Here is a 14,558-nt window from a genome sequence, read left to right as displayed (position 1 = left end):
ACATTTGCATTTGTTTTGCTTTCTATAATACATACTAGTATGCTAGTACTCCCGTTATCCTAATTATGTGATACAGTTCGGATTTTGAGAGTTAAATTTTTTTATTTTGACTGTAAATTTAAACATACAATCTTTAAGTTTTTTAAAACATAATTTACAAATTTAAAAACTATATAAAAATTACTATAAGTCACTATAATTAATAATTTAAAATACTTAAAGGGCATATGAATAAACAATAATGAGTGATTTTTTTGTTCAGATTCTTAAAATCTTAACTGTGTCACATAAATTGGACACATCACTATGACATACTATTACTAATATATATACTCCCTGTCCTAAAAATTAATTGCATACCAAATTTTAGAGCTTTCAACGGCTTCTCTCTCTCTCTCTCTCAACTGGGATTTTAGCAAGAACAGCAGCCATATTTGGACCAGTAAATAGATAGTTGAGTTTGAAGTTTGAACTCAAATAAAGCATAAACAAACAAAACAAGACATACCCTTTTTATTTCTCTACCTGTTTATCATTTCCTCTATTTCAAGATTCCATTTTTTCTCTTCCTTCTAGCTCAAAGGTTTGATTTTTATTCCTTTTTTCCTTCCATTCATCAGTTTTGTGAAGTACCCTTTTCTTCTTTCTTGTCCATTAGTACTTTTATAGTATTTTTTTTTTTGAGGTAAAAAAAAAAAATGTGTAAAAAGATACAATCTTGATGCAAAAATTGTATTTTATAGTACTTCTATAGTATTTTTCTTTGATCTTGAAGCTTGATTTTGAGAGAAAGATACAATCTTGATGCAAAAATTGTGTAAACAGTTCTTTCTATTTTTAGTTTTAAGAAGATAAGTATGTTGAAACTTGGTTTGATCTTTTTGTTTTTGGGGTTTTGCTTACAAGCTCAATCCCAAAATCCCCAAAACTTTACATGTAATCCAAAAGATTTCAAAGCTTTAGAGGATTTTGTTAAAAGTTTGGAAACAGTTCTTGATTTTTGGGATATCAAGAATTCAACAAATTGTTGTAATTGGATTGGTGTCACTTGCAATATTGTAGCCAATTCTAGAAGGGTGGTGAAATTGGAACTTGGGAAAAAAAGGCTAAATGGTAAACTTTCTGAATCTTTAGGCAATTTAGACCAACTTAGGACACTGAATTTGTCTCACAATTTCCTTAAAGGTCCTGTCCCTTTTAAACTATTCCATTTGCCTAAATTAGAAGTATTAGACTTGAGCAATAATGATTTTTCTGGCTTGTTCATTGATAGTATAAACTTGCCTTCACTTCAAGTTTTTAATATATCTGATAATTCCTTTGAAGGACCAGTTCCTGTGGATATTTGTGAAAATTCAACTAGAGTTTCTGTTATTAAAATAGGAGTCAATTATTTCAATGGTAGTGTACCATCAAAAATTGGAAATTGTGGTTCATTGGAACATCTTTGCCTTGGCTCAAATCTTCTTTCTGGTAGTTTACCTGATGAACTTTTTAAACTACCAAGATTGGCTTTTTTGTCACTACAAGAAAATCGATTCTCGGGGAATGTTAGCAGCAAGATTGGTAACCTTTCTCACTTGGTTCGTTTGGATATTTGTTCAAATGGTTTTTCAGGGGAAATTCCAGATGAGTTTGACAAGTTAAGGAATTTAACTTATTTGTCAGCTCATTCAAATAGGTTAAGTGGTAAAATACCAACTTCATTAGCGAATTCGAGGAGTATTAGTTCTCTTAGTTTGAGAAATAATTCTTTAGAGGGTACCATTGATCTTAATTGTTCAGCTATGATTAGTCTTATTTCTCTTGATCTTGCAACAAACATGTTCCGTGGCTCGGTTCCTTCTAATCTTCCTAGCTGTCCAAAGTTGCAAAATGTCAATCTTGCTAGAAACAATTTCACTGGACAAATCCCGGAAACTTTCAAGGATTTCCATAGCCTGTCTTCCCTTTCAGTATCGAACAATAGTATGCATAACATTGATTCTGCTCTAAGAATTTTACAGCATTGCAAGAATCTGACTACTTTGGTCCTTACTATGAATTTTCGGGATGAAGTTTTGCCTACGGATCCGAGCCTGCAGTTCCCCGAGCTGAAAGCTCTCATTATTCCAAATTGCAGGCTCACTGGATTGGTTCCCGAATGGTTGAGAAATAGCTCGAAATTACAACTTTTGGACTTGTCGTGGAACCGTTTGACAGGAAAACTTCCACCTTGGATTGGAGATTTTGAGTATTTGTTCTATATGGATTTGTCCAATAATTCGTTTACGGGGGAGATTCCAAAAGAAATTACTGGATTGAAGAGTATGATTTCCGGCCCTATCTCAATGGACGAGCCATCTCCGGATTTTCCCTTTTTCTTGAAAAGGAACGTAAGCGTAAGAGGATTGCAGTATAATCAGATTTTTAGCTTCCCTCCAACACTGGAACTAGGTAACAACTTTCTCACTGGAGGAATTTTGCCCGAATTTGGAAACCTAAAAAGGTTACACGTTTTGGATCTGAAAAGCAACAACTTATCCGGGACAATACCAAGTACCCTGTCCGGTATGGTGAGCATAGAGATTTTGGATCTATCACATAACGATCTGATTGGCAAAATACCGTCTTCTTTAGTCCAATGTAGCTTTTTGTCGAAGTTCAGTGTCGCTTATAATAAGCTCTTGGGGGAAGTTCCTACTGGAGGCCAGTTCCCGACATTTTCAGCTTCAAGCTTCGAGGGCAACCTGGGACTCTGCGGTGAACATCTTACTCCGTGCCAAAATACTGGCCATGCTCCTCATCATTCGGTTGCCAAAGGAAAGAGGCGGCGAAAAGGAACTGTCATTGGTATGGGTATTGGCATTGGTCTTGGGACAGTTTTTCTTCTTGCTCTTATGTACTTGATTGTTGTACGGGCGAGTAGTCGAAAAGTAGTTGATCAAGAAAAGGAGATGGATGGTGCTAATAAGGAAATGGAAGACTTAGGCTCAAGTCTGGTGATATTTTTCCATAACAACAAGGAGAACAACTATAAGGAGATGTGTCTTGATGACCTTTTGAAGTGTACTAACAATTTCGATCAATCAAATATTGTTGGCTGCGGAGGATTCGGTTTGGTCTACAAGGCCATCCTTCGTGATGGTAGGAAAGTTGCCATCAAGCGGCTTTCAGGTGAGCTTGGGCTGGATTCGGGCGGGTTAAAATGGGTTGAGTTAATAAATGAGTATGTCATAACCTGTCCAATTCTTACTAAGTTTTAATTTCTTTTTGTTCTTTTAATTTTTTTAAATACCTAATAGAACTATTTTATTTTTTATTATGGCTGTACATAATATATTAATTAAAAAAAATGTTTTTAAAGATATTTTGACAAGGTTTCTATGGGTCAAATTGGGTTACATGTCATCCCAATCTTTAGATGGCTAAAATGAGTTGGGCTAAAATGGGTTTAGCTAATAAATGGGCGGGTCATTTCATGTTTTCACAAGCTAACTTTGTCAACTCTACAGGTGACTACGGGCAAATGGAAAGAGAATTCCAAGCTGAAGTTGAATCGCTTTCAAGAGCTCAGCATCCGAATCTTGTTCATCTTCAAGGATATTGCAAGTACAGAACCGACCGGCTTCTAATTTATTCCTACATGGAGAATGGAAGCTTGGATTATTGGCTGCACGAGAAAGTCGACGGGCCTGCTTTATTGGACTGGGATTTAAGGCTTCATATTGCACAAGGGGCAGCACGAGGACTCGCCTACTTGCACCAAGCATGTGAACCTCATATTCTGCACCGAGATATAAAGTCGAGTAACATACTTCTTGATGAAAATTTCGAAGCTCACTTGGCTGATTTCGGTCTAGCAAGGCTTATTCTGCCTTATGACACTCATGTGACTACTGATGTTGTTGGAACATTAGGTTATATACCTCCTGAATACGGTCAAGCTGCCGTAGCTACCTATAAAGGGGACGTTTATAGTTTTGGTGTCGTTCTTTTGGAGCTCCTTACATGCAAAAGACCGATGGACCCATGCAAGCCTAGAGCAAGCCGAGATTTAATCTCTTGGGTGATCCAAATGAAGAAACAAAAGAGGGAAACTGAAGTTTTTGATCCTTTGATATATGACAAGCAGCACGCAGAAGAAATGTTATTGGTTCTTGAAGTCGCTCTCCTCTGCTTGCATGAATATCCGAAAATAAGGCCTTCTTCGCAGCAGTTAGTTTCTTGGCTCGATAACATAAACACGCCACCTGATGTTCATGTGTTTTAGAGGGAATTTCTTGTACTGCTCGACGATATGTACCTTGTAACTCATTTTCAAGGAGTCCATAACTTGTATTTCAGCGGATGTATTCTGGTGTAAATATTTGTATCTTTCCCTATTTGTATCTTCTTAAACATGTACAAATAACAATGTGAATTTTGGATGCGACTTATCTTACTTTAATAATTGATGGACAACATCAGTTTATTGCCTCTACTGATTTTTCAATTCTATGGTGGTTTCTTTCAGCATAACCAAAGATTAAATAGCATCTAACATACAGGTATTCTTGGTTTTATCCTTGTGTAGGTAATGTAGTTGTAGGATCTTGATTGCTACACCAATTCTATAGGTTAAAGGTTCAAAGTTGTCCCCAAACTATACAAAATGACATAACTTTGCGTTCCGTTAAAAGTTGGGGTCACATGTGTCCCCCGTCCCTTACCAAATTGGCTCGAATATGCCCAAGAGCCTATTTGGCCAAGCCGTCAAAATCAACATATTTTAAAAAGTGTTTTATATAAAAAAAAAGTTTTGAAAGAGTAACAGTTTGTGTTTAGCTAAATCATTTGACAAAATGCTTCGTTAGTAATGCCCCTTTAGTGAATAAAGGCATATTCAGGCTAATTTAGTAACGAGGATGAGTTTGCTCCCGGCATTTAACGGAGGGCAAAGTCGTGTCATTTCATATCGTTTAAAAGTAATTCTGACCTTTTACGCAACTTTTTATGGTATTAATATGAGGTTCCCGTGTGTGAGCTTGCTAACATTATCACTTTCAAGTGAAATAAAGAAAAAAGAGATATAGTAAGTTCACATCAATCATAAAACTAGTTAATTACGATTAATATGAAATGAGGGAAGGGGCTAGCTTTTTTTCTTTTTCTTTCTTGGCTTCATATTTCTCCTATTGGTCAGCTCATGTGAATGCTTCTTGAAGAGAAAAATTCCATTTGAAAGACATATTGTCTTTTATCCCCTCTTTTTTGGGGGTCAAATGAATAAATAGGTATAAACTAAAGAACTATATTATTATTATTATTATTATTTTATTTCCCATTAAAGTCAGAAATTTCTAATGGGAAACAGAATAATGAGAAGAAGGAAGAAAAACATGTTGGTTGGGTCCTACAATTTAGTCAAAAGTCTAATAATTTTCCATTGTTCTACCAACGGTTCAAACTAGTGGTTGAACAAATCAACAACTCTGATATAAAAAAAATAGTATTGCACTAAATTAAGTAGATCTTTCCGGCTTTTATAAGTTTTAAAATGTTTGATTTGTACCACGTATTTCTATTGAAAATCTCAATGTTTATTACAATATATTGGTAGAATAGGACTTAAAGTTTTGGTTTTAAAAAAGGATTTTTAGGTGAACTTAGTTGAAATATGTTGCTCATTAGTTGAACCTAGTTTTACAAGTGACAGCTATAGATAAAGGACGAGTTAAATAAAAAGATACACTTGAAAATATAAAATATTTTTTATCAAACAAAGCTTTCAAAATCTAACATTTAAAATATAATAGTTTTTCATCAAACAAAGACTTCAACCAAAAACCCTTTAACTAATTATTTAGAAAATTAATATTCTTCCAGCAACTTGCCTTTAAATAAGTTTTTTTTCTAGACCAAGGAAAATGTTGGATTGAACCTAATTAATAACAACCCATAGACTCTCCCCAAATAAATAAATAAAGACAATTTTAGAAATATACAAGTTGATCACTTACATTACAAAAAAACAGCCCAAAACTTACATTACAAAAAATAGCCCAAAATATACAGACAATACAAACATATACAGATACTTATACCAACATATACAAACATATAAGAAGGCAGAGAGAGAGTGAGAGAGAAAAAAGTTTGGGTCATTTTTATAAAAATAAAAAAAAGGGTCAATTTTAACAGCATTGTTACCTCAATTAACATACAGTGTAATTTTTGATAACTAAAAATCTTCTTGTACTTCTTCAAAGGGATAATGTGAAGCCGTAACCATGGCTGAAGTAGAAATTTCAACCGGGCAATTGGAAAGACAAGATAAGAACAAGAAAATATAACAGGATCCTTTGTACTACTCAGCACAAATAAATGATAAATATTTATGCGAACCCATTATTTACACTAAATTATATTACGTTATCATCATAGTTAATCTAATGAGGTAAAAATATATATTAATTAATCATAGTTTAGAGATAGAAGTTCACATGCAACCGTACAGTGATGTAGCCAGAAATTTTTATCAAGCGGATTCGAAATATAACGAAGTATTCATAAGAAGCTAAGGTGGAATTTGACATCTACTATATATACATAGTAATTTTGATCTAGTATATACAATTAAATTTTCCGTCAAAGAAGATTTGGATGAATATACTTGCGCCCCTAGCTCCATCCCTAGAACCACATATAATTTATTTATTAGTTTGGTATAAGCTTAGGTAAGTTTTTATTACCATAATAAATGCAAGAATTCTTAGTCAACATTAGTGGTATAGACCAGAACCGCATTTAGGGTTTTTGGATCATTATATTTACTTATCTTTTACCGAATAAGAGATTTTACAGTTTATTCTCCATCTCGAATTGAATTTGACTGCAGTTTTTTTTTTTTTTTTTTTGGGATAATTAAGTTAGACTGCATTTTTTATTTTCCATAAATCAATTGTTTAAGTTACATATTCTAATTACCTCCCAAATCGAATGTTCATCTTTAGTGTCACATGAAACATGATTCCATAGAGCAAAGAATTAACTTCCTTTTTAAATGAATTTGGGAAGAAACTTGTGACATTTTTATTTAACTCAAGAAAAAGTCTTAAAATTCTATTCTTAGGATTGAGAATTTAATTTGTCTAAAGTCAGAACAATATAAATTGATTTACATATAAACGAAAGGCTTAAGACCTAGATGGACCCTTAAACTTGACATGTTTTGTAAGATAGGCATATAAACTTATAAGGTGACCAGATAGACACTTAAACTTACTCAAAGTGTATTTTTCAAGTTTTTCAGTTGTTTTGAAAACAAAAACTATATTTTTCAAACACTCACAATTTTCATGGCCAAACAAGCCCTAAATATATCATAAAATATTTTTTTTTAAATGCAAAAATAAGGCAAACGCATATACATGAGACTATAAATGTGCACTTAAACCAATAAATACTCGCTAATCGCAATTTTGCAGCTTTCAATTAACTCGGTTTTTTTTTACACTTGAATAATTAAAAAAAAATAACTTTAACCAATAAAAATCCTTAAAAAAAGAAATTTCAAATTAAGAAATTTCTTTTTTTTAAGGATTTTCTTCTCGGCTTTACAGTTTTCTTAATTTGAAATTTCTTTTACACTTGAAATACTGAACTTAGAAATTTCTTAATTTGAAATTTCTTTTTTTAAGGATTTTTATTGGTTAAAGTTATTGTTTTTTAATTATTCAAGTGTAAAAAAAAAACCGAGTTAATTGAAAGCTGCAAAATTGCGATTAGCGAGTATTTATTGGTTTAAGTGCACATTTATAGTCTCATGTATATGCGTTTGCCTTATTTTTGCATTTTAAAAAAAATATTTTGTGATATATTTAGGGCTTGTTTGGCCATGAAAATTGTGAGTGTTTGAAAAATATAGTTTTTGTTTTCAAAACAACTGAAAAACTTGAAAAATACACTTTGAGTAAGTTTAAGTGTCTATCTGGTCACCTTATAAGTTTATATGTCTATCTTACAAAACATGTCAAGTTTAAGGGTCCATCTAGGTATTAAGCCTAAACGAAAATTATGTTGACTTTTTATCGCGTAATTAATTATGTAAAGCGTAAAAGATTATAGATTTCGCATAATTGAAATTTTAAGGAAATTATGAGTTGAGATCCGAATCCATAGATGTCACCATAATTAGTAATTTTAGTTCATTTCATTCTAAAAGATATTAATACCCTTTTTTACAGTTTGATTGAAATACCGTTAAAAGGAAGGGCTTAATACATATTTCAGGCCTCAAAATTGTAACGAAATTCCTTTTTTAACATTCCTACTTTACGGGGGAGAATACCAAATCTTTCTCAAAGTGTACCTAATACACACTACTTTAACCACCTGAAGGCCACATGTTTAGGATTTACATAGATTGTATCGTTTTCTATCGTCTCATAACTACATATCAATAGTTTGAGAAATAAACTTATAGACTGTATAATATGACAAAGACAAAGTACGGTACATGTAAATGTTACTTCCTCCGTTTCAATTTATGTGAACCTTTTCGGAGTACGAGGGTCAAACATTATAAATTTGCCGTAAATTTTGACATAGATTTTTCAAGTTTGTAAAAATAACATTTATATATTTAAAAACTACATAAAAAGTACTATAAGTCATGATAGTTTATATTCAAATAACTAAAAAAAATGTAAGGAAAACGTGATTAAAGAACTATCTCGTAGACTCCCCGAATAATAATATGTTCACATAAATTGAAACAGAGGAAGTATTATACAATAAGTAAGACAAAGGATAAAATAAAATTATTAAATAATACTAATTAAATAAGGACAAGATGAAAAAAAAAACATAAGGTAATAACCCGATCTTTACATAAAATGACACTTTTCATTATTAACTAATTGACAATACGATACAATAAAAATCAAAATATATTTATATGTAAACTAATAATACCATGCAATACAATAGGTAAACAAGTTGTAAGTTACTACACTAGTTAGGAGAACAAGTTCTTTTCCTTTGCCTCAAAGCATTTGGATTAGGCTCGAGATATGCAGTTACACCATTTAACATTGAACTAATTCCAATTATTTTTCATCATTTGTTAATGGAATTTTTTCATAATGTTTGAATAAATAGCAATTGGAAGCATTGTTTTAAAAGGCAGTGTCAGGACTCGCCCCGGGGCTCGCCTCGGGGCAGGGCAGTGGCAAAACGCCCTGGGGCTAACGTGCGGGGCTTAGTTCCTATGAGGCTTACGCCCTAAGCGCCCGACCGTCCGCCCTAAACACGCCTAACGCCCAACGCCCAGGGCTCGCCTAACAGTTCTTACACAAATTATATTTTAAATTCCTTAATTAAAATCATTCACCCTCATAATTGTTTAACAAAATAATGATACTTAATAGTTTTTCATCTATAGAAATAGAAGATTGGGTGTAACTCATATAACAAGTCGTAGTAGTGGATATTTACTATTTGAGAACGTCGTGAGGGTGAATATCACTTAATTTTTTTTTTTTAAAACAAACACATAGCGGAATTGTACATTTTCACTTGTCATTGGTCATAAGTCCTATGTATCAAAATTATCATATAATTTAATTTTTTGTTCATGAAGAAGTTATGTTTTAATTGTAATATTGATAAATTTTATTGATTATTTGCTTATAAGGAGATAAAATGAATAGTATGATAGTAATAGTGTTTTAAGAAACTGTGTTTTTTTCCGTGTTTGAAAGTTAAAATGTTAGAATTGTTTTGCATTTCATAATAGCTTTTATTTCATTGTATTGTTTATATTTGTAAAATTATGTTATATATAATTCCAAGTTATAAGCGGTGTATAATGGATTGCTTTGATCATTTTTTTGTGAGGATCAAGCGCGCGCGCGCGCTCACACACACATACATACATACATACATACATATATATATATATATATATATTTCATTTATTTACAGTTTTCTTTTATTTTTTTATGTAATTTTACCTATTTAAAAATATTTATTGTAATTATATTATTTTAAGAAATACTAAAAATTAAATACCCATGAGGCTTACGCCTCGTCAAGGCGTATGTAAAACGCCCCGCCTTACGCCCCCGCCTTTTAAAACACTGATTGGAAGACAACAGAAATAAATAGCAATTGGAAGACGACATATAACTTACATCCAGTGTAGAAGTCCTATTTTTTAATTTATTTTTTTAATAACCATATGTTCGAGCCAACATACACATACCTTAACTAAACCCCAAATAATTTATTCCTTGTTAACTCCTTCAAAACCCGAAGAGAAACGCCAATATCCAAATCAAAGCACAAGAGAAGAGAAATGCCTAAAGATGACACAAAAGGCAAATCTTTTCAATCAAAGCAATAGAGAGTTGCCGAAGAAGAAAAAATTTAATATGTGCCTCACATAACTGACATTAGTTGTGTAAGGCTCCATTTTGTGAGATAAAAAAAATGAACCTAAAATTTGTGGATCCATCAGTATAAGATGTAGGTCCATTTTTTGTCTCACAAAAAGAAGCCTCACACTACTAACATCAGTTGTGTGAGGCACATAGTAAAACTTCTCGACGAAGAAGAATAAATTAGTACCTCAAATTCACTTCCAAGAGGAAATAATTGTGGAGATCCTCTGCACGTTACCAGTGCAGTCTCTTCTTCGATTCAAGTGTGTTTCAAAATTTTGGAAGACGTTAATCTCCAAACCTTACTTTAAGAAGAAACGTCTCACTGACTCACTCATGCAAAGAATAACCCAAATTCCCAAAAACTCCTTGTTAACCAATTTCTCATTAATAAGGATATTAGTGTCTTCTTTTTATTGTTTTTCTTTGTCGTCAGCTCAATGGGTTCAGGATGTACAAAAATTTGATTGTTCTTCAAACTATAAAGCATGGGAACAAAGACTCTATCGTTGTTACTGAAGAAATGTAGGGAAATGTGGAGAAATTTCTGTGTGTATTCATTGAATCAAAACTTGATTCTTATAATAGTTACATGTGCAAAAATGCAATAAACTAAACTTTGTAACTAACTTTCTATGAGCTGTACAATTGTACAATTCTGATATTTTGTATTTTCTACACCTATACATTTTCTAGAATGATCTAAGATAGAATCCTATACTATGTTATATACGTGTCCCAGCTGTATATTGTGTATGTACAAATGTATATCTTCAGCTTTATTGAGGATGGACAGATTCTGGCCCAAAACACACTTGGAACTCAAATTTGGTTAAGCCCAAGTCTGGTTAAATGAGGCCCAAGTGTGGTTTAAGTCCAAAACTTCCAAAACTTGTTTTCCTCCTTTATTCTTCATCTGATTTTGACTTCAAAGCTCTCACCTTTCTTCTTCACTTTACTTTTCTCAAGCAATTCAAAGCTTTCACCTTTCTTCTTCACTTTACTTTTCTCAAGCAAATTTTCATTCTCAACACCCTCCCTCAAGTTGGAGAGGAGAGAAACGAGTCCCAACTTGGACAAAATTGATTCATGCGAGGGACCGGAAAGAGCTTTAGTGAACAGATCTGCTAGCTGAGAAGCAGAGGGAACAAACGTCAATGAAATTAAGCCTGAAAGGAATTGCTGTCTTACAAAGTGACAGTCCAATTCCACATGTTTTGTGCGTTCATGGAAGACCGGATTCCGGGCGATGTAGATTGCAGCTTGACTATCAGAGTGTACCGGAATTGGCAGAGATGGAGTAATAGAAAAATCTTTAAGCAATCTTGTTAACCAGGTAAGTTCAGCTGTGACCCTCCTCATAGATCTATATTCAGATTCCGCAGATGATAGTGAAATAGATGCTTGCTTCTTTGATTTCCACGAAATAGGAGCACCACCTAGATTGATGAAAAACCCGCTTATAGATCTTCGAGTATCTCTGCAAGATGCCCAGTCGGCATCACAAAATGCTATAAGAGAAAAATATGGGTCTGAATTGAGAAATAGTCCTTGATCGAGATTTCCCTTAAGATACCTTACAACACGAAGGCCTGCTTTAAAGTGATCCGTATAAGGATTTTGCATGAATTGACTTAGAACAAGAACTGCAAAACATAAATCTGGTCTTGTGTGGGTAAGATAGTTTAGTTTACCAATTAACCTTCGGTACATGGTGGGATCTTTAAGAGGAGTGCCTGAGTGTGCAGATAATTTGGTACTAGGATCAAGAGGTGAAGAAACTGTAGGTAAGGAATTACAATCAAATTCTTGCAGTAATTCTAGGGTGAATTTTCTTTGACTGACAATAAAACCTTGTTTCTCTCTTAAAATTTCCATCCCTAAGAAGTAATGCAAGTCACCTAGATCCTTGATCTTGAACTCAGTGTCAAGAAAAGACTTCATAGCTTCAAACTCTGAGGGATCATTCCCAGTGATGAGTATGTCATCAACATAGACAGCTATGAGAGAAACATAAGTTCCTGATTTCTTAAAAAACAGAGAATAGTCATTCAAAGATGTTGAATATCCTTTGAAACTAACGGCTCCTGTAAGCTTGGCATACCATTGCCTTGAAGCTTGTTTTAGCCCATATAATGACTTCTTAAGTTTGCAAACATGATTAGGAGTAGGGGCAGTCAAACCTGCTGGAAACTTCATGTACACTTCTTCTTGAAGATCTCCGTGAAGAAAAGCATTGTTAACATCTAGTTGTGAAATAGGCCATCCCTTCTTTATAGCAACAGTCAAAAAACATCTAATTGTTGTCATCTTAACCACTGGGGAAAATGTCTCATTGTAGTCTATTCCTTCCCTTTGTATATCCCCTCTAATCACAAGTCTTGCCTTTAGTCTCTCAATGGTGCCATCTGAATTTTGTTTTACCTTATAAACCCATTTACTGGGTAAGGCCTTCCTATTTGGAGGCAAAACCACTACTTCCCATGTATCATTGTCCTGTAGAGCACTGATCTCTTTATCCATGGCCTGCAGCCATGCTGGATTCATAGAAGCCTGTTTAAAACTAGTAGGTTCTGTTATAGTAGAAGTAGAACTTAATAGATGTTGATTTTGCAAGGACAAGGCTCCAAAAGAAAAAGTAGAAGGTTGTGGAGGTTGGGCAAAACAATTGGATGAGACATCTGTCAAGTAAACATGATTACATATAAAATCATCTAGGTAGGATAGTCTTTTATGTGTTCTAGTTGATTGTCTCTCTGGTTGAATTTGGGTTGAGGTAGTAGGTCTTTGATCAGGAACAATATCTGATATAGTGACTTCAGGTGGTTCAGGATCAGATATAATATGTGAGGAAGGAAATTCAGGATCAGTTACTTATGTTTCTGATGTGGGATTAGGTATAGGAGGATTGGAGTCTTCATGCTCTTGGTCACTGGATGGTGTGGAGTAGGAAATGGGAAAAAGATGATTTGTCTCTGGATGTGCTTTGGAAAAAGGAAAGATGTTTTCAAAAAAATGAACATCCCTAGAAATGAATATTCTTTTAGTGCCAAACTCTAGTAGCTTATAACCCTTTTGCCCTTGAGGATAACCTAAAAATACACAAGCAATAGCTCTAGGATCAAATTTGCTTCTATTGTTTTTCAAGGTTGAAGCATAACAGAGACAACCAAAAGTTTTCAGTCCTTTGTAGTTTGGTGGTTTTCCAAAAAGGATATGGTAAGGACTTTTTCCTTTGAGGACAGAAGAGGGAAGTCTATTAATCAAGTGTGTTGAAGTCAATACACACTCTCCCCAATAGGAAATAGGAAGCTTAGACTGAAACAACAATGCTCTTGAAATTTCCAACAAGTGCCTATGCTTTCTTTCAACAATCCCATTTTGTTGAGGAGTAGCAGTGCATGAAGTTTCATGTATGATCCCTTGTGATTGAAGAAAATTGGATTCCTGTATTCCCTTGCCTAATTCCAAGGCATTGTCTGATCTTATTTTCTTCACTTTAACCTCAAACTGTCTCTCAACCATGCATAAAAAATTCTTTAATACTGGAAAAGCATTGTTCTTTACTGTTAGTAGAAAGGTCCAAGTTCCTCTGCTGAAATCATCAACAATTGTAAGAAAATACTTATAACCATTATAAGTAGGGGTTTTAAAAGGACCCCATGTATCTATGTGAATTAACTCAAAAACTCTTTTAGAACCAATTTGACTAGTAGGGAATGGATTTCTAGTTTGTCTTGCAAGAGGGCAGATGTCACAAGTACAATTAGAATCAGAAGGTAAAGAAATGAAACTTAATTTTTTACATCAGAAACTTAATTCTGATGTCACAAGTACAAATAGAATCAGAATATGGTAAGTGTCCCAACCTAGCATGCCAAATGGCTACATCAGAAACTGCACTAGCAGAAAAAGGAAGAGACTTAGAAACTTGACCACTACTGGAATAATTTCCTTCTTGTAAATTAACTACATTGATTTGTGGTAGACTAGGATTCCTAAAAACAGTAGGTTCCAGGACATAGAGACCCTCTCTTACTTCACCAAAAGCTTGTACCTTCCTCATTAAATGGTCCTGCATGACACATTGAGTGATATCAAATTTGAGAGAACAAAGAAATTGTCTAAAGAATCTATTGACAGATAAAAGGT

General features: G+C 33.6%; 1 protein-coding gene across 1 annotated transcript; it reads left to right on the top strand.

The window, feature by feature from the left end:
• The first annotated feature begins 351 nt into the window (after positions 1-351).
• On the top strand, positions 352-4,460 carry LOC132625808 (phytosulfokine receptor 1). Its single transcript, XM_060340387.1, has 2 exons — positions 352-3,156; positions 3,495-4,460. The coding sequence occupies exons 1-2, from the start codon at positions 858-860 to the stop codon at positions 4,250-4,252; spliced, it is 3,057 nt and encodes a 1,018-aa protein (XP_060196370.1). The 5' UTR covers positions 352-857; the 3' UTR covers positions 4,253-4,460.
• The last annotated feature ends 10,098 nt before the right edge of the window (positions 4,461-14,558 follow it).

Source organism: Lycium barbarum, chromosome 2 (assembly GCF_019175385.1).
Source record: "Lycium barbarum isolate Lr01 chromosome 2, ASM1917538v2, whole genome shotgun sequence".
Classification (NCBI taxonomy): domain Eukaryota; kingdom Viridiplantae; phylum Streptophyta; class Magnoliopsida; order Solanales; family Solanaceae; genus Lycium; species Lycium barbarum.
The sequence above is the reverse complement of the archived record's forward strand: the minus strand, read 5'-3'. Positions and strand labels throughout refer to the sequence as shown.